This window comes from Myotis myotis, unplaced genomic scaffold (assembly GCF_014108235.1).
Source record: "Myotis myotis isolate mMyoMyo1 unplaced genomic scaffold, mMyoMyo1.p scaffold_m19_p_54, whole genome shotgun sequence".
Classification (NCBI taxonomy): Eukaryota; Metazoa; Chordata; class Mammalia; order Chiroptera; family Vespertilionidae; genus Myotis; species Myotis myotis.
The window spans coordinates 681,098-701,583 of record NW_023416362.1 but is presented as its reverse complement, the minus strand read 5'-3'; the positions used below and the strand labels follow the sequence as shown (position 1 = coordinate 701,583).

At 57.7% G+C, this 20,486-nt stretch overlaps 1 protein-coding gene across 7 annotated transcripts in view; it reads right to left on the bottom strand.

The window, feature by feature from the left end:
- Positions 1 to 18,565, bottom strand: part of BRD1 (bromodomain containing 1) — a 38,033-nt gene extending 19,468 nt beyond the window's left edge. For 2 of the 7 annotated variants that reach the window (XM_036311395.1, XM_036311396.1), the window contains exons 1-5: positions 18,318 to 18,560; positions 13,723 to 15,103; positions 3,084 to 3,240; positions 697 to 828; positions 193 to 321 (exon numbers count right to left, since the gene is read on the bottom strand). In XM_036311395.1, the coding sequence (XP_036167288.1) occupies positions 193 to 321; positions 697 to 828; positions 3,084 to 3,240; positions 13,723 to 15,089 (1,785 nt within the window). In that variant the 5' untranslated portion in view covers positions 15,090 to 15,103; positions 18,318 to 18,560. Of the gene's footprint in view, positions 1 to 192; positions 322 to 696; positions 829 to 3,083; positions 3,241 to 13,722; positions 15,104 to 18,317 lie in introns of all 7 variants that reach the window. The other 5 variants (XR_004968010.1, XM_036311391.1, XM_036311392.1 and 2 more) reach the window with 5 other exon arrangements.
- Positions 18,566 to 20,486: the final 1,921 nt, after the last annotated feature.

Here is a 20,486-nt window from a genome sequence, read left to right as displayed (position 1 = left end):
CCCCGCTGGGCAGACCCCCACCTGCTGGGGTTCTCAGCAAGAACGTCCCCACCGCGTCGCTAAGACGTTACAGTGAAACGTGCGCCTTCACAGCGTAAGGACTCGGTGAGAAGAGGGAGGACTCAGGAACACAGGTGAGCGGCGTCCTGCGGTCAGTGTGGACGGGGCGGGGCGAGCGGTCAGCACACCCACCTCCTTCAGGCTCACCGGCTGGGCGAATATGCGAGCCGGGTCCTTCTCCTGCAGTTGGTCCAGCACGGAGCGCAGCAGCACCGTGAGCGGGGTCAGCCGCAGCTCCAGCGCCATCTGCTCGACCTTCACCTGGAGGACAAGGGCGCTCAGCGCGGACACGCACAGGTGACCTTCCTGTTGCAGGACTGCCCCGGCTGACACTCACTCAGTCCACGGCCAATACAAGTGCCTCATTTAAACCCTAAGTCCTGGCGGCCTCGGTCAAGGCACCTCGCGAATGGTGCCACCCACACACCCACCAGGTGCCGGCCAGGCTCCCACCTTCCCTGGCCCCATGTGTCCCAAACACCACACTGGGTGCCACTGTCGTCCTTCAAGGAGGCATGTCCCCTTCCGTAAAGCTGCCTGCCACCCAGGGCGCCGGGATGGCGAGGGCCGGGCCCAAGGACTGCAGGCCCAGAAGCCCACGCCCGGCGAAGCCCATGGCCCCGCGACGGGCCTCACCTGCTCCCGCTTGAGCTTCTCGCGCTTGCGCAGGAGCTCAATCAGCAGGCGTGCGCGCTCCAGGTCATGCCGCAGCCGCTGCCAGTACTTCAGCTTCTCTTTGGCGGCCTGAATCTCCTCGTCGTTCTCTCTCTGTGAAAATGAATCAAAGGCTGAAAGTCAGCCGCCAATGCCCAGGGAGGCAGCGGGAGCCCAGCCCCCCCACAGCGCCCAGAGCAGCGCGCAGTCAGCGGTGCAGGCTCCACCGTGCGGGCACACCAGGGTCCCTACAGGTGGAGGGCAAGGGGCCTCTCAGGACCCAAAACGCTGAAGGGCCTGAGCCGAGAGCAGCCACTCGCCTTGACCTCGAGACGGGGCCGGGGTCCCACCTCCTGGGCTCCGAGAATCAGCAGCAGCCGAGGAAAAACAAATACACAGAAAACACCCAGGCCGGACAGGCGGGCCTGTGCTCTGGACACGCCATTTACCCATCTCCGTCCTACATTTCAACACTGAAAAGACTGTACTGAAAAGTCAGAGAAACTGAGGAGGTGCCAGCACACACGAGGCCCACCCAATGCACCTCCAATAAAGCTGACCCGGTCCGACCCTGGCGGAGCCCTGACAGCCCAGCAGGACTGTCCCAGCGCAGAGAACACCACCAAAGGCGCTCCCGGGTCCCGGCCCAGGCTGGGCCCAGCACTCCAACCTCCCCTCCTCCCTGGGCTCCACACAGCCACCCCGACGCACTTCCTCACACTTACTTGCTGGTCCCCCGGGTGTGCCCAGGGCCCTGGTCCTCACGCACGCTCACCGTCCACCCTCACAGCAGCTGCCCATCCTCAGTTCCTCCTGGGCCCACCTCCTCCTGCTGACTATTAACACAGCACCAGGGTCCACGTGCAGAGCTAGGCCCACCTCCCAGTGTCCTGTCTGCTGAAGGCCTGACCTCTGCCCAACCACAACCCAGAATGGACCCAGCACAGACAGCAAAGGAAACTGCTGGGACAAGCCCTCGCCTCCCCCTGAAACCAGCATCTCCGGGCAGGCCCAGGCCCATGTGTGTGGCCCACAGTTATCCTGGTTCCACGGCTGATGAGAACCCAGGTCTGTCACCCCACCTCCATGTCCAGAGCACCACATCCCGCTGTGGCCAACAGTGTCCCCTCGCCTTGCTCAGCCCTAGCAACTCAACAGCAAGAGGGACCGAGCAGTAAGCCGTTCAGACAATGGTGGTGCGGCGGACGCACAGGCCCCCACCAGCTCATCGGAGAGCAGCTCTCTGAGTGCCCAGGAGGGCAGGGGGGCAACGAGGGAATTCTGACCGGACTCCTTTCCGCTGAATGCTCCCAGCCTCTCGGCCCAGAGGCCAACCAGACACCACTCCTACGAGGCTGGCCACCCTCACAGCACAGTGAACAGACACCAGCCAGAAACTAGGGCGATGAGCAGGTGACCATTTGTGTTTTCAAATTCTAAGAGCCCATGTCTGACTCTAAATTCGTATTTCAGAACTGCTGTAAAGTGCCACGTGGCCCTACAAGCCCAGATTAAGTCCTCAAGTGTAAGAGCTTGTTTGGTGTGTTTAGTTAGAATGCTTCACGGACCTGGCGTCTCCTCGCACAGGCCACGCTAACCTTCTCTGTGTCCTTCCCATTTAGCAATCACAGGTTTTGTTCTTTTAAAAAGCAAAAACCACCCCAGCTGGTGTGGCTCCGTGGATAGAGCGTCAGCCTGTGGACTGAAGGGTCCCAGATTCGATTCCAGTCGGGGGCACGGGCCCGGTATGGCGCAGTGGTAGAGGGTTGGCCTGAGCACCAGAGTCTCAGATTCGATTCCCAGTCAAGATCAGGCACCTGGGTTATAGATTCAATCCCTGCCCCAGTCAGGGCGTGTGGACACAGTGATCGTGTGTGTCCCCATCCCTTCCACTCTCTCTAAGTCAATGGGAAAATATCCTCAGGTGAGGATTAACAACAAAGAAAGCAACATCGCTCTCACTCAGCTCAGCTCTTGCCTCCTGCCCTCCCAGTGCAGTCAATGCTAAACCAGCCTGCAGAGAAACGCCCTTTAGTAAGTCCCTCTCACACATTTCCAAAACACACACCCACCCACCCCCACGGGGCCCGGGCCTCACCTGCGGCTGCTCCCTCCCCCAGGCCCACCCCACGTGATCAGCAGTGAGGCTTCCCCTTCCCCAGACATTCCACACGTGTGCAGAGGGAGGGGAGGAAGCAGAAGCCACGGGCGGGAACATCCGGGGACACGATGGATGCGTCGCCTGCACAACCAGCAGCCTAGCAGGCGGGACAAGTGAGGTCTCCATCGGCTCCCAGGACCAGACCACGCTGGGCCCCGCCAACGAGCGGCGGAGCCCAGGAGACGCCGAGGGTGAGCGCGGCGCGTACCTGCTGCGTGCTCCTCTGGGACTGCAGGCTGGACTGGAGCCGCCTCAGCAGGGGCGCGCCGTTCCGCGACAGCCTCTTGAGCAGCCAGTAGCTGTGGGCTCTCTCCACAAACTGCTTCTTCCGCTGAATGGCCACCTGATTCGCGATCCGATTTAACCTAAAACACAAAACACTCAAGAGTTCGGTTTAAAGCAGCACGTCGCGTGCTTTCCTCATGGAGACTGGAAATGACAGTGTTCCTTTCAATAACCCGCACGTGTTCACACGTGTTTCCCCCTCATCCGTGGCACATAAACGCTGCCTCTGGTTCTGCTGAAACAAAGCCCACCTCCTGCTGGCCACAGGTTCCACCCACTCTTAAGTCACTCGTGTCTATCAGATTAAACACCTAAAGAGAAAACAAAGCGCTAAATATTCTTTTTTTTTAAATATATTTTATTGATATTTTTACAGAGAGGAAGGGAGAGGGATAGAGTTAGAAATATCGATGCGAGAGAAACATCGATGAGCTGCCTCCTGCATACCCCCCACTGGGGATGTGACCGCAACCAAGTTACATGCCCCTGACCGGAATCGAACCTGGGACCCTTGAGTCCGCAGGCTGATACTCTATCCTCTGAGCCAAACCGGATAGGGCTCTAAATATTCTTAATTCGTCCACCTGACACTGGCCCATGCACGCAGCTGCGGGCACATTTTGGGGAGCTGTCGGCTGGCACGGCAGGCATGGGTCCCTCGAGACCAGCTGGCTCTCGTGGAGGGAGGGCAAATGCGGGCGCCAGCCTCGCTCCGTCACCTCACAGAGAAGAGGAGCTGGGACAGACACTCGAGGGAGAAGCAGGGGCAGGGCTGGAGACAGGAGCAAAGGAGCTACTGCTGGCTGGAAGGACGCTGGCATCTCTAGTCTCCCGGGAGACCCCATCCCATAAAGTGCAAGGGCTTTGTGAAATGGGGGTAGGAGGGGGGAGGGGTGTGAATGATCCTTCAACAACCCTTCAGGTTACCAGAAAGCTGCCTTTCCCCAGTTACCACTCTCCTGCTGAAACAAAGAGCAACTCATCAACTTGCCTCACAAGGACACTGAGAGATAAGTTCCATCTAAACTAAAACAGAAAACCACAAAATGCAACAAGAAGGCATTCCTCATCGCAATCACAATGTCTGGACAGCAATCAAAGACTTTTAAGACCAAACTTTTTAAAGAATGCAAACCAGCCCTAGCTGGTTTGGCTCACTGGATAGAGCGTCGGCCTGGGGACTGAAGGGTCCCAGGTTCAATTCAGGTCAAGGGCATGTACCTTGGTTGCAGGCACATCCCCAGTGGGGAGTGTGCAGGAGGCAGCTGATCGATGCTTCTCATCAATGTTTCTAACTCTCTATCCCTCTCCCTTCCTTTCTGTAAAAAATCAATAAAATATATTAAAAAAAAAAAAAAAGAATGCAAACCAAAAGTCTTACAAAATAACCAAAGAACAAAACTGGGCAGACCCCCAGCTCGACCACGACCAGACCATTAGGGTCTGCCCTTAAACACAATGGTCAGTGCGTTTCCAAGACCGCCCTCCGGCCAAGTTCTGACGGGCAAGCATGGCTCAGGGCTGCTCTCGGCCCAAGGCCACCTGCTGTGGCGGGACACAGCTCCCGTCCTTTGGAGGGGCCTGACCCTGGGGGTTTGGCAGAAGGGGCCCTGTCGCATCAAACCCCGAGAAGGTGCCAGGAGCCTCTGCCTCTACAGGCAGGTCTGGAACCCAAGCTCGTGTGTCTACAGCAGGCCCTTGACCAAGGGGCCACAGGCCTGCACACTGGAGGACACCTGGTCGCACGGCCTCAGCAGGAGGTGAAGACAGGAGGCGCTGCGAACCCAGGCTCTGCCTGCAGCCCCCATGCCTGGGGCTGGGGCTGGGGCTGGGCTGGTCCTGGACACGTCACAGGTGCCTTTCTGGGTGGAGTTTTGATTTTGCCATTTTTGACGGAGTTATCACGGAGGTGCAGTGACGTGCCTGCCAGCTCCGTGGATCTCTGCCCACACAGACATTCTAACACACAGTCACACTGTTATTTCCACAGCCAGATAAAGCAATGTGGATAAAAGTATTTTTTAACAATTCCAAGGTCCAAAGACATGCTGTTTGGCAACAAGCTTATAAATAAAGACTCTGTCCCATGAAACAAGCCACTGACTTCTCAGGGTCAGGCCTTGTGAGCCCCCAGCCCCCAGGCGTGAGCAGGGCTCGGACGGCAACAGACCCAGAGCTGTACTCAGTCTTCACGGGCTTACAGAGCCGCCGCCTGCGCCCACAGCCTCCTCCCAGCGTCACGCAGGAGCGGGGGCTGAGCGCGAGGCGGCCCTGCAGACGCCCCCATGTGCTCCCGGAAGGACACAGAGCAGCTCGGGGAGCAGCTGTGCCAACAGTGAGCACACCACCACGTCCCTCTGCACCCATCACCCCACCCCAACCACCATTCGCCACAAGTAGAGGGCACGGCACACGGGAAACCAACCACGGAATCGCCAGCCGAGGGACGGGGACCAGACAGAATGGGGGCCAACCCCTCTATAAACTCCAAAGGGAGAAAGACCAAGAGGGACCTTCAGAGGTGGGGCTGCAAGGACTAGGGTTTTTAAGGCGCAGTAAGCCCTGGTGATCGGAAAGGGGGAAGCAGGCGAGTCCCACAGGTGAGGGCAGCAGTGGTCCTGAGGGTGGGAAAAGGGCCCCCCAGGGGCTGGGGGCGGGCCAGGCCCTACCTTCTCAGGTGGATGGGGGTCAAGAGCATGTCTGCCCTACAGCAACTCCCTAAGCCATGTGTTTACCAACCTCCTGGCTCTGTACTGTATTGTAGACTTTTTTTAAATGCAGTATTGGCAAGGGCCTATTGGAAGGATCAGAAGTTTGAATTTCTCAAGCCTCTGAAGATCCCTTCCGCTCAAGGGGTTTCCAATGAAAGGGGCGCAGGCGGAAGTGACCATACGGTACGGGGGGAGGGGGGGGGGGATTTTGGGGAAAAGCCCGTGGAGACCTGCCAGGAGGAGACAGTGGCCGACGGACTCTCAGGCCAGGCCGCCCACTTAGCTTCTGGAGAAACTGCAGGTCAGTTGACAAAACATCAAGTTGTGATTTTGGTGTGTGACTTGGAAGGAAATTTTCAAAACTGAGCACATGACTGCTACAGCGGAACTGCGTTTGCACAACATGCTCACACATGCGACCCAGGTTCCCCACTCACGTCCACAGAAACACACACCAGGAGCAGAACTAAGGGAGACCCCACCTCGGCGCAGGCCGGCCGCGGCTCGGCAGCCTCACGAGGAGACGCGCCCGTTACAGGTGGCTGCTGGCAGAGAAGCTTCAAGCCTGGAGTGTGTACAAGCAAGTGCGACCACCTGACTAGGAAGCAACCTCAACACGAAGTCCCGCGAGAGCGCAGACTGGCGTGGGGGCAGCAATGGGCAACCGAGCCCCAGCCTGAGTGGAGGACGCCTGGCACTGCCAGTTCCCCGGGACTCGCTGTCAGCAGTGATGTGCCTTTTAACACGTACACTCCCTCGATGGCCCAGAAATTGCACCTTCCCACTATCTGGGGTGGAAACACGGGACTTCAGCTAAACAATGGGGACGGTGCAGCCCTGCTTTCACAATGACTTCGAGGGGTTCTACCCGGACGCCTCTCAGGAGGAAGGCCGACTCAATGTGCTGGGCATCCGGCTGACCAAGGGAGGGGAAACCTCGGAGCTCCAGGTACAGAGGTCACCGGGGTGCACACGTCCACGCCCCCAGCCAAGCCTCGCCATCATCCAGACCCACCGAGGTGGCTGCCTGCAGTGGGGGTCTCACTACTTCAGCTCACTAAGCAAGAACTGAAGTTCCTGAGATCAGGAACTGGGCAGAGCCCAATTTTATTAGAAATGCCACCAGATGCTCACCTCTGTGAAGCAGCCTGACCTTGCCCAGCACCTGAGCCCCCCTCCGTGGCCCTGCTGGGGTGGACCTCTGAAAGCCAGCACCTCTTGGCCCACAACATCGGGAAAAGGGAAGGATCCACTGGACGGAGGGCAGAGTGGACACTCGTTTGCAGCCCCCACAGGGAAGACGGCCCAGGCAAGAACAGACACGACTTCTGGGTGGGGAAGAGGAGCGGGGCCACATGGCCTCCCAAGGTCTCCCAGCCTCAGGTCGGAGGCCAGAAGAAACAGGCAGAAATCGTCCGAGATGCTGGGGACACCTTAGGCACCAAGAAGCAGGGGACATCACTGCATCCAGACGGGGCATGCCTGGCGCCCACCTGGCACCTGGGCATACTGCCACTAGCCAGGCGGACACCACACCCTAGACAAGGCTGGCTCTACTAAAGGGGAAGGGCTGTCTTCTTTCAAAACAGAACATCTCAGCCCTGGCCAGTGTTACTTAGTGGCTAGAGCACTGGACCTCGTACCAGAGGGTCTTGGGTTTGATTCCCAGTCCAGAGCATGTCGTACCTGGGTTTCAGATTCGATGCCAGTTGGGGCATGTGTAGGAGGCAGCCAATCCATGAGTCTCTCTCACACCGATGTTTCTCTTTCTTCCCCTCTCTCCCTCCCTCCCTCTCTAAAAAATGGAAAAAATATCCTCCAGTGAGGATTAACCAAAAAAGAAAGCCGGATGTCTCAGAGGCCACTGCACAGCTGTGGGATGCCCCAGCCACAGGAGGCTGCCCAGGACAGGGCCTGGCGGAAGGCACAGAAGCATCTTGGACCTTCCCGCTTCGAGGCCAATGGATGACGGAGCCCCTCCCCGTGCCCACCTGTCCTAGGAGACAGTTCCCACAGAGGGCGGCCCATGGGATCACCCGCAGAGGGCACGCCCCTGTGTGCTTGCTACTTGTACAGGGCGCATGGGACACAACGTTAGCAAGAGGTGCCTGGGTAGAGGATTGGGGTGTTCTCCTTCCTTCTGCAATAATTTATAAGCTTGAAGGTTTTCCAAGTCAGAGTTGAAATAATGACACCCCTGACCCAATTCTAGACTGTGTGCCCGTGGGGGTGCTCCCTCAGTCCGCCTGTCCCACTGTTGACTACTGTGTATGCCAGGGGTCCTCAAACTACGGCCCGCAGGCCACATGCAAATACAAATATTGTATTTGTTCCCGTTTTGTTTTTTTACTTCAAAATAAGATATGTGCAGTGTGCATAGGAATTTGTTCATAGTTTTTTTTTAAACTGTAGTCCGGCCCTCCAACGGTCTGAGGGACAGTGAACTGGCCCCCTGTTTAAAAAGTTTGAGGACCCCTGGTGTATGCCCAGGCGACACTAGACTGGAGTTGGGGTGAGACTGTGTGGCGTTTACCCACTGTCAGTAGTAAGATTCAAATAAATTATCACCCCATCTCTGCCAAAAGAAAGTGAATACAGTGAGTGAAGAGAAATGGCAAAACTCCATGCTGGGGAGCTCTCCTGGGGACTGAGCCGCTCTGCGTCCAGGGGATGCTGCCCAGCGCACAGTGAGCACAGCAGGCATGCTGAATGTGAGGGACACCAGGGTGGTCCTGGGAGAGACCACCAGGCAGAAGCCCCAGGAGTAGGTGCCTGAGGGTAGTTCGGGCCGAGGGTCTAAAACAGGGGTGGGCAAACTTTTTGACTCGAGGGCCACAATGGGTTCTTAAACTGGACCGGAGGGCCAGAACAAAAGCATGGATGGAGTGTTTGTGTGAACTAACATAAATTAATTCAAAGTAAACATCATTACATAAAAGGGTACGGTCTTTTTTTTTTTTTAGTTTTATTCATTTCAAACGGGCTGGATCCGGCCCGCGGGCCGTAGTTTGCCCATGGCTGGTCTAAAAGATTGAGGAGCATGGAGCACTCTGCCCACGGCACTGCCCTCAGCACTAATTTTAGTTCGACAGGCATCTCTCGGGAGTCAGACAGCCGAAGCGAAGCGCACACTGACACCACGGTGAGCTACGCAGGCTTTAGCGCCGAATCTGTTCCCAGCACGACTTTTTCACTCACTTTGGCTCTTCTATGAAAACAAACCTGCTCACCAGATGGCCCACGTCCCACTTCACTGCAGGACGCCCTTTCGGGCTGGACCAAGACAGACTGGCAAAGAGACACCCAGTTCCCCTGAATTAAAACCAAGGAAAGGGGCCCTGGCTGGGTAGCGTCATCCCAATAGGCCATAGAGAAACATCCCCAATGTTTCTCTCTCCCCCTCCTTCTAAAGATCAGCAAATAAATTTAATAAAAACTTTAATAAAACCAAGGAAAGTGATGAAGTTATAGGAGGGAGAGATCATTTCAGACAGCACTCAGGCCAACACCCACACGAGGGCTTCTCGCCTGCACTGAAAACCCTCAGCGACCAGGAGACAGGAGTCTGGCAGTAACGGAAACACGGCCCTGCAAGTGCACACGACCGGCACTTTTCAGTTTGGGTTTAATGCTTCTTTCCAGAGTAGCCACTACACAGGCCACTGGGGACCCTGGTGCGCTGCCTCTCTCGGCAGCAGGGCTCCATGACTGCCCCCGGCGGGCATCCACAGGGGCACCCAGAAAAGGGCTTCCACACTGCTTCCAGCATGTCTCGTGTCCCCAGTACACGGTATGTCGGAACTTTTACAAAATATAGTAAGATTAACTGCCCGACAAGTGGCCACAAACACTTGTCCAGGTACGTCCTTTATCTCCATTCCAAACTGTAATGAAGTTTATCCCTAAATTAGGAAAACAAAAACACGAAACATGAGCCAGACCACACCTTCAGTACAGGGTTTAGCTGCATCACCTGCTTTGAAATAATTAGGTCCAAAGCACGAGTTTTCTTCTCATTCAGGCCTGGGCACCTCAGATGCTCAGGTGTGTGCATTTTCCACCTGCGAACGCTTCCTCCTGGGCCCCACGGGCAGCCCAGTGCACACTTCCTGGAGCAGGTACTCACCAGGGGCTGGACACAAGGAAGGGACCACTTCCGACTTCCAACTTTTCACTTTGTTAGATCGTATTTTCTGTTTTGTTTACTTCAATTTCAGTAAAGCTGAAATTTTTAGGGAAGTTAAAACAGAAGCTTTTGATACAAATCCTACACCACTTTTTGACTCAGGTAGAAATCCAAGTTAGGTTGCCGGCCCGGGCCTGTGTTGCTGAAGTGCTAGAGCACTTCAATTCCACCGGTCTGGGCCATGTGGGAGGTAACCAATTGATACACCTCTCGTACATCAGCTTCTTTCTCTACCTCTCTCTCTCCCTCCCACTCTCTCTAAAATCAATAGAAAATAAAGAATTATTTTTTTAAATAAAATCTTAAAAAGAAAAAAAAAAATCAATGGAAAAACTACCCTCAGGCGAAGAATAGCCCGGCTGGCGTGGCTCTGTGGCTGAGTATCGACCTATGGACCAGGAGGTCAGGGTTCGATTCCCAGTCAGGGCACATGCCCAGGTTGCGGGCTCCAACCCCAGTGAGGGGCGTGCAGGAGGCAGCCGGTCCGTGATTCTCATCATTGATGTTTCTCTCTCCCCCCCGCCCCCCCTCCCATCTCTGAAATCAATAAAAATAAAAAAATAATAAAATAAGCCCTGGTTAGAGCATCTTGGGTTCAATTCCCAGCCAAGGGCATGTACCTGGGTTGCAGGTATGATCCCCACAATCCATCGATGTGTCTCTGTCACATCAGTGTCTCTCTCACCACTTCCGACCTCCCTCCCACTCTCTCTAGAGATCAATGGGAAAAATACCCTCACTCCTTGGGTAAGGATTTAAGTAATAATCATCATCATCATCATCGAGCCCTAGCCAACAGAGCGCCGGCCTGCGGACTGAAAGGTCCCAGGTTCGATTCTGGTCAAGGGCATGTGCCTTGGTTGCGGGCACATCCCCAGTAGGAGGCAGCTGATCAATGTTTCTCTCTCATCGATGTTTCTAACTCTCTACCCTCTCCCTTCCTCTCTGTAAAAAGTCAATAAAATATATTTTTAAAATAATAATAATCGATATAATAAAAACCTCAGCGACTGTTATGGCCAGAACGACTGGTCATTATGATGCGCACTGACCACCAGGGGGCAGACACTCAATGCAGGAGCTACCCCCTGGTGGTCAGTACACTCCCACAGGGGGTGTGCCACTCAGGCAGAAGCCAGGCTCATGGTTGGCGAGCCTAGCAGCAGTGGTGTGGCAGGAGCCTCTTCCGCCTCCATGGCAGTGCTAAGGAGCAGCGAGCCAAGCACCAAGGAGCAGCAACCAGGTGGGCGGTAAGGAGCAAGGGGTCCTAGACTGCAAGAGGGATGTCCAACTGCCAGCTTAGGTCCAATCCCTGGGGATCAGGCCTAAGCCGGCAGTCAGACAATCCCCCAAGGGGTCCCAGACTGCGAGGAGAAAAAAAATACCTGGGTGCATTAAAGGAAAAATACAAACAAGAAAAAAAAAGGGCAGAGAACATCTTAATACTCAGAAGAAAACCGGCAGACGGGGACATCCCCCGAAGGGTCCCGGACTGCAAGAGGGTGCAGGCCGGGCTAAGGGATCGCCCCCCCCTCCCGACCCTCCCCCTCCCCCGCGCACATATTTCATGCACCGGGCCTCTCGTAAAATAAAAGTCAGGTTGACTGATCTGCAAGAGATGCCTTGGTTTTGACAGTGGTTTTCTCTGGATGAGAGGGGTTATGAGCACTTTTTTCTCACTTTGTCTGAATTTACTCATTCTGTAATAAGTATGTACTACTCTGTAAAAGAAAAAAGATTTCATTTCAGGGGGAAAACCCATGTTTCTCATTCTTAATACAAAGTAAGTGCTTGCTCTTCTCAGGACAAAACCAGTATGCTAGATGGCAGATCCCACCACACTCATAACCTATTAGATAGTGTGACAAAAATTGTGACACATTAAAACCAAACTATATAGTTTAAAAAAAAAAAAGAATAGTATATATTTTAATCACAGGTTGGTAAGCATGAATTATTTTACACCACAGACATACCGGAAAACAATACAAAAAGCTAATATTCAACATATTGAAGGTAATTTTTACATAATAATAAAAGTACCCTAGCACTCTGTGTGGGGAGCCCAAACTCAGGCCCTGTTCCTCATAACTCAGTCCCTGGTCACAGAACTCAGTCCCTGGTCGCAGAACTCAGGCCCTGTTCGGGTGCCATATGTGGGGAGCCGGCACGGCCATGGCATACTCAGCCCCAGGGTGCCTTATGTGCCATGCCAACTCAGCCTGGTTCAGTGACCCTGAGTGGGGGCGATGAAAGGCTTAGAAAAGAGAGATATGAGAATGAAAGCTGGGTCTCGGTGGGACGCTGCTCCCGGATGGAGAGACAGCGACAGCGCCCACAAGCCACAAGCCGTGTCTTTATTTTATAGCAAATGCCACGAGGCAAAGTAAGGGCGTGATCACGTTTACAGCATTCTCATTAGTTTCAATCCCACTCCACTACATGCACCCGAACTCTATCACTCAGGCACGTGAGGCCACGTGTTCGGACCACAGGCTCAAGCTCACAACTATAGCTGTTGGTTATAATTGTGCTGGGAGGGCTCTGCCCTCCAAGCTGGGACTTGCACGTGGCCATGAGAGGACTGTGCCCTCTCATCAGTCCAAGGCTTGAACCTGTCCAAACACTCTGGCCGTGCCCCACACTCTGTTATCCACTCGATCTGTAAGATAAATACAACTTTATTTATATGTGACTTTCAAATAACAAGATAGTCAGGGTAACAACATGTATCATATCAGCTGTTCTACAAGCAGACACCCATTTGCATCTTCACTTCACCAGCTCAATGCTTTACTTCCTTAACCAAAGGCTTTAAAGTCCCATGCCCTGTTACAAAGAAAGTGTGCCACTTCCTCAAACTCAAGGAAGTGCTGGAGTGGGGACGTCTGCTCTCCCAGACTCACAGGGCACTTGCTGGCTCTCAAGTCACTTACCTAGTGGTCTGAACAAGAGCATCTGAAAGGTAACGGAGTAAGAGGAGCAGGCAAAGAGGTGGGAACAAGTTCAATCACAGGAGCCAACTAAGGGCAAGAGCGAGGCAGGGCCTGCCCACAAAAAGCGCCAGCAGAACCCGGCCCCCACCACTGTGGACCACTCTAGGTCAGAGAGCCCTGCACCGACAAGGCAATGTTCGCATCGCAAAGAAAACGGTCAAGAAAACCAGAAAGACTGTCACCCAACAGGAAGGCGGCCAGCCCTCCGTCCCATAGCTCATGTCAGCCCCACTCTGATCTCCACCCTAGTGTCTCCTTTCTTAGCCACGCTGCTTCACTTTCCAACAAATCACTTTAAAAATCCTACAAGATTCCCAAATGTTGGTGGGAAAGAAAGGTAGGAAGAGCATTTTATTGTCAAAGAAGGCGACCACACCTGGACTACAGGGCCCCAGACCAGTCACTGCAGGCAGTGTAGCCTTGGTCACCCTGGCAGCGTCTGGCTTACCCCATGGGCCAGTGCAGGCACGAAGAAGGTCTAATAGACTCAAGTCTTTTGCAACATCCATGCCCCATTCACAAAGTGGTGCATGAATAAGGCCGCATTTCTGAGGACCACAAGGAAGCTCCGTAAACAGAAGGTACGAGGATGGTGTAACAGCCCTGCGGACCTCTCCCTAGCACCCCCATTCTAGGCTCATCTTGACCCCCCTCCCCGCACGTGCTTACCTCTGGGGGGGGATGTATGGAGCACACACAGGTGGCAGGGCCGCGCAGGGCTCACTCAGAGTTTTCTTCGCCTTTTTTGCTTTCTTCCTGACCTTGGATGTGGACCTAACTGTTTTGACTGAGCTGTCTTTTCGACACACACCGTTTTTCATTTCGACATCCCCATAAATGTTCAGAGGCCTCCGGATACAGCCGGGGGGCGTGTGTACGTCACAGTAAGCGGTCTTTCTGACAGAGAAGGTTGTGGTGCCCCCAGTCAGTTCTTTCACGGGCTCCATTTTCATGTAGAGGCCGGCCTTTTGGGCACAAGTCACATGGAAGGCTGTGTAGCAGTTGGCCTTGTGGCACTGGATGCAGGCGCCCACACCCTTCTGTTTGCAGAGGTAGCATGTCAGCTTCCACCGGGCGGGAGGAATGTTCCTCACGCCATCGATGGGCTCAATGAACACTGTGTTGGCAAAGCCAACCTCGGGGATCCACAGGGCGCACACCACGTGGCCCCAGCGGTCATCATCCGTCTTTTTGAAGGCACCTCCCTTGTTGGGACACAGCACACAGTCCGCGGGACGGGCCCGGGACTGCAGGCAGTGCCGGCACAGCCACTGGCCCTCAGGGATGTAGGGGACCCCGTAGCACTCCTGGTGCACGGCCAGGTTGCACATGTCACAGAAGAGGATCACGTTGCTGTTCTGGCACTCACCGTCCATGCAGATGCAGCACACGGCATCCTCGTCGATCAGGGACTGCTGCTCCCCCTGCTTCTGGTTCTCGCAGTAAGACTCCTTCTCGAAGCGGTCCATCAAGAACTCAAACACGCTCTGCGACACGGCCGCCACGCAGTCGCCCTTGCGCTTCTCGTTGACGATCTCCAGCCAGGCATAGTCCTCCTCGTCCATGTCATACTCCACCTCGTTGTCCAGCTCCTCGGCTGACTTCTCCACAAACTTGTAGTACATGGGGGGCCTCCTGGGGGCGGACGGGGGGCTGTACTCCACGATCCGCACCTTGGGCTCCGGCAGTGCACTGGCTGAGGCCGGGGCGCCATGGGCGCTGGGAAGGGCCTCGCTCTTCTTTTTGACTCTGTTGTTTTTGTGGCGCTTAGTTCTTAAGCACACAGGTGGCCTCTCGCTGTTCTCTTTATTGCTGTTGCATTCACTCATCTCCTGAGCAGTGAGGTCATCTTCTAATATGATCTCCAGGGGATCAAAAATACTGATCCTGTGCAGGCGCCCCTCAATCTCGATCTCCACCATCCTTTGCGCTTGTGCGTAGGTCAGGGTCTCTCGCGTCGGGGAGTGCTTAGTACTGCATGGGGAGGAAGGGTGCCTCGCTGCAGCGCCTCGATGACATCGTCCTTTCCTCCTCATTTGGTACCGACTCCCTGGAACAGAGCAGAGATGGCGTTAGCTGAGAAAACCACCAAGCACCTTGGGCAGAGCTAGCTGACCCACTCACACGGAGTCAAAACTTCCGGCGAACGTAGTTTTGAGGCCTCCAAAATCACTCATCCCAAGACTCACCATCGCATTTCAATAGCCCGTCCCCACCAGGCCAATCCTCCCCAGGGACTTCAGGACCAGAGGCTAGGAGTGTCCTAGAGAGGCATGTGCAGCGATGAGTCCCCCGTGCCCTCTGATGCCCACTGCTCACCAGCCACCTCCTAGACCAGCCGGGGGCAAACTACGGCCCGCGGGCCAGATCTGGCCCGTTTGAAATGAATAAAACTAAAAAAAAAAAGACCGTACCCTTTTATGTAATGATGTTTACTTTGAATTTATATTAGTTCACACAAACACTCCATCCATGCTTTTTTCCGGCCCTCCGGTCCAGTTTAAGAACCCATTGTGGCCCTCGAGTCAAAAAGTTTGCCCACCCCTGTCCTAGACCAAGCCAAGGTCACTGAGGTGCTTGGAACAGCCCTCAGGAGTGAGTCTCTGCCCTGAGCCAGAGAAGCCCACACACAGGTCAGACTCCAGCAGGTATGGAGGTTGTGACCATGAGACAAGGGTGCTCAGCGGCTCCCTGCTCATGACCTATGACCCCCAGGACCCACCTTCTCCCCCCTGCTGCTGCCCAGGAGTGCCTCTGGAGCCCAGTGCACCGTCCTGACCGCAGCCTGTCCTCCTTCCTCTCCATGAACGTGTCCTCCACACCTACGTTGAGACACAGGGCCACCAACCACACCAAGAGCCAAGGGAGGAGCCGCACACTGATCTAAGGGACAGTCTTCACCCCCAGGAGGCCCCAACCCAGCTTCTGCGGGGCCTCGGCAGAGACGGCCATGAAAACCCCCCATGGGCAGTCAGCCGGCCCTTCCCCTCGGGGCACTTCTCAGCTGTTGGCTTGACCAGTGCCGGGCCAGGCCCTCGCCCTCATGTACACAGGACACCGATATGCCCAGGGGCAGCATCTCTGCTCCCGCTCCACCGCAAGGGCCCCCCGAGAACCCGCACTGCCTGCAGAGCCCCCACTATGGGTTTGCAGGCAATGGCTTGGGTACCTGAATCCTTGGCCAGAGGTTTATCATTTGCTCCTTTCAGCCTGCACTGCCCCCCAGAGTGCCCGTCACCCTAGGAGCTGACAACAAGGACGGCTCTCGGACCTCTACACTCGCCTCCAAACAACGATTTACTGACAGAAAGCAAAGGGATACTTGGGAGACTGACTTACTAATAGCTGCATGTGGCGGCCAGGGCGGGGCCTGAACCACAGCCTCGCCCTCCAGCTGGTCTTTGGGAAAAGCCCTCAACAGGCTTCCTAGGCCCTGAAAGCAAAGCCCGGAGCCCCTCCCTGCACTTGGTAAGCCAGGCCCTCCGGAGGGCGGTGTTTCCTCTTTCGTCCAATGGAAATCCTTGTAAAGTGAAGCATGGCAAACCCCGTGGTCGGCCAAACCCCAACTCACCTGCACTCAGGGCCTCCACCTGAGCCCGGGGAACCCAGCCCTCGTCCGGGGAGTGGTCAACAAAGGCACCGCCTAGCCGGCCAGACCTGTACTCCCCTGGGAGGCGAGCCGGGCGTGTCCCCAGGAGTGGGTGCCCAGCCTGCCCCGAGGGGACCCTCATGCACCCAGGGGCAGGTTCACAGGGGTGTCATTACCGAGGTGGGGCAGAAGCAACAGCTGCTTACTCACCGGATTAAAAGCAAACATGTAATTTTCTCCTCTACAGTCCAGTACCCAGTAGCTCTACCGACAACCCACCCTCAAACCCACCGTCCCGATGGGCGCGGAAGCTCTACCCGACGCCCTTCTATGGGAACTTCACCCCCCACCTGCTGGTCAGGGCCGCTCCTCACCTGGCAATGTCCCTGTGATGGGAAAGGAGGCCTTGAGCAGCCCTGCCCAGCACAGTAACCCACCACCAGCCACCCACCACCTGCCTGCCCACCACCCACCACCCACCACCCACCACCCACTACCAGCCACCCACCACCTGCCTGCCCACCACCCACCACCCACCACCCACCACCGGCCACCTGCCTGCCCACCACCCACCACCCGCCTGCCCACCATTCCCACACCAGCAGGCTCTGCATTCGGCCCTCTGGTTCCAGCCGCCCCGGGGCACTCTGCACAGGGACCCGCATTTCCAGGGGGAAGGGACCAGCAAGGACAAGCAGCAAAGCCTCTCCAGACACCATTCTGCTGGACACGCCCACCCGGGAAGGCCGTGTGGGCCCAGGAGGGGCAGACTCCACCCTGCGATCAGCTCGCAGGTCAGGGGTCCGCCTGGCCCTGGACGCGTCCCCCACAGGCCCCCGCGCTGCCCGGCTGTGAGTGGAGGCAGGAGCCGCGCACACCTCCGAGCTGTGCCGCGACCACGGCGCTCAGGCCCGGGGAGCAGCCAGCAGCCAAGTCTACACCCCGCGAGAGGCGGCGACCGGGCGGGGGTCGGAACCCACTGCGCTCCCAGCGGCACCTTCTGCAAACGGGGCCTCCACAGAGTTCCTTCTGCACAGCAGGGCCCGGCGCCGGGCACGAGTCCACTCCGCCCGGAAGCGGGAGGGACCCTCCCCGGCGGCCTGACCTGGCGTCCCCGGCTCCCCGTCGGCTCCCGGTCCCGGAGGAAACCTCGCCGTCGGGCCTGCGGGCAGGTGCCCGCCCCGGCGGAGCGTCCGAGCGTCTGTTACATAAGGAGACCCGCGGACGCGACCAGGGCGCCCGGCCGGCTCGGCTCGGCCCGCTCTCGCGCCGGTCCCGCCCCGCAGAGGCCGCCCCAGCCGGAGGCCTGCAGGGCGGGCGGGCCCGGAACCAGCCCGCAGCGAGCCCGGCCCCCGCCCCGGCCGCCCCGATCCCCGGCCGCCCCGACCCCCGGCCGCCCCGATCCCCGGCCGCCCCGACCCCCGGCCGCCACGACCCCCGGCCCACACCCGGCCACCCGCGCCCCGCCACCCCGGCCCGGCCTCGGCCCCACGACCCCGATCCCGCAGCCGGGCCTCCCAGCGGCCGGGCCTCGCCGCCACCCCGGCTTCGCGCCCTGCGGCCGCCGCCCGCGGACAATGCGCCGCCGCCGCGGCCTCCAACATGGCGGCGGCCCGCACCGGCGGCCGGGGCCCGCGAGGCGGCGGCGGCGACCCAGCCCGGCCCCCCCACTCACCTTCGGGGCCGCGGGAGCCGGCGGGCGGGCGCGGGGGCCGGCGCGGCCGAGGCGGCGCTAATGGCGCCCGCGGCTCCTCCGCCAACGGCCGCGCAGGCCCGGCGCCGCCGCTCTGGGCGCGGGCTTCCGGCAGGGGCTCCTGGCGGCGGCGGCGGGAGGGGAGCCGGGGCCCGGCCGGCGGCGGGAAGGGGAGCGGGGCGCGGGCGGGCTCGGTGCTCGGACGCCCGGGCCGGCTCGCTCGCTCCCCAGCGGAGGAAACAATGCGGCGAGCGCTCCGCCCGGCGCGCTGCGTGGGGACGTGCCCCGCCCGCCGCCGTGACGCGACGTCGGGGGAGGCGCGGGGGCGGGGCCTGTGAGGGGCGGGGCCTATGAGGGGCCGCCAGTCGCGGGCTGAGGGGAGGCCGGAAGCGGGTGAGAGGGGCGGGGCCTGTAGGGGCGCCGGGCGCGGGGCTGAGGGGAGGCCGGAAGTTGGATGAGGGGCGTGTGAGGGCGCTGGGCGCTGGGCTGAGGGGGAAGGGATTGTGCGGGGCTGAGGGAGGGTAGATCCCAGGGCTGGGGGCCTCTGGGCATCCGCAGGGGGAAGGAGCAGAGCGGACAGACCTGAGGGGTGCTGGTTGAGGGGGTGCCTGGGGGGACCCCAGCGGGGAGGAGACCTAAGAAGTGGGTGTGGGGGCTGGACCAGAAGCAAGGGGACTCTGGACAGGGGCACCTGGGGCGGGGCTAGAGGAAGGGGACCCCCGTGGTGGGCGGAGGAGAAGGGCAGTGGACACGGGGTGGGGTTGGGGCCCTGGGACGGGGGAGGGGAGAAGCGAGTGGGAGCAGTCATCCCCCATCCCAGTGTCTGGAGGCTCCTGGGGGGGGGGGGGGGGCGCTGGGAGGGTCTGCCCCCGCGCAAGCCTCAAAGCCGAGCTTGTTGGAAATTAAGTTCCCGAACCTTGTTTAAACTCTAAAATTCAGTGGTTTTGACAGTGCTCATCCTGACATTAAGTCCCAAAATGTTCTGAGAAGAGGGAAAAACCTAGACGATTCCTTGGTTTTCTTTATATTTCTGTAAATACTGGAGGCCTGGTGCACGGATCCGTGCACTGGTGGGGTCCTTTGGCCTGGCCTGCGGGGGTCAGACCGAAACCGGCTCTCTGACATCCCCAAGGGGTCCCGGATTGCGAGAGGGCGGTTCTCGGGTGACGCACCCTGGAATCGGGCTCCCTTCTCTTTGGTTCTGGGTGCGTCACCCAAGAACCCCGGCGGCCAAGTCACCACAGCTCAGCAGCTCCTGCGTTGTCTGCCCCCTGGTGGTCCGTGTGCATCATAGCTACTGGTCAGATGGTTGCTTAGGCTTTTATATATATTTCTTTTTATTGATTTCAGAGAGGAAGGGAAAGGGAGAGAGGAATAGAAACATCAATGATGAGGGAGAATCATTGATTGGCTGCCTCCTGCATGCCCCTCACTGGGGATAGAGCCCACAACCCCAGCAGGTGCCCTAACCAGAAATCAAACTGTGACCTCCTGGTTCGTGGGTCAATGCTCAACCACTGAGCCACACTGGCTGGGCTCCTTGGTTTTCTTAGAGGATTTGTTAGTACAGAACTGGCTGTGTGGGCAGCCCAGACCCAGACAGGGGAAAGGTGCCAACAGGTGGGCCCCCAGCCTGTGAAATCAGGGAGGCTGCTCAGGAAGAGAATGGACATCCCCACATACACCCAAGGGTCCTTCTGAGCTGGTCAGATCTTACCCCACAACAGGCAAAGCAGGGTCATCTGCTTAGGATCCTCCACCAAATGCCAGATAGGAGTGGGTTGCCCCTGCCCACCAAGTGTCCTAAGTGGGGGATGGGGCCCCACAGGCCTTTTGCTGACCAGCACTTGTGCCCCACTGCACCCAGTGTATGAATTGAGAAGTGAGGCTTGGAGGATGGCTAAGGACTGCAGCTAACACCACCCAGTGGTCAGTCCTGAGCTAGGCCCAACCTCAAAGCTGGTGTCCCTCCAAACACATCCTTGGGCCAACACAGGGCAGGCCCAGCACATCTGCACCAGACACAGGAGCTGCAAGGGCCTCCTCTGCTCTAAAGATGCCTGCTTCTCTGCGTCCAGATGGGCCGGGACAGCCAGCAATGGAGAGCAAGCGAGCAGGGCCTGCATCCTGCTGTCCTCCTCCTTGGGCAAG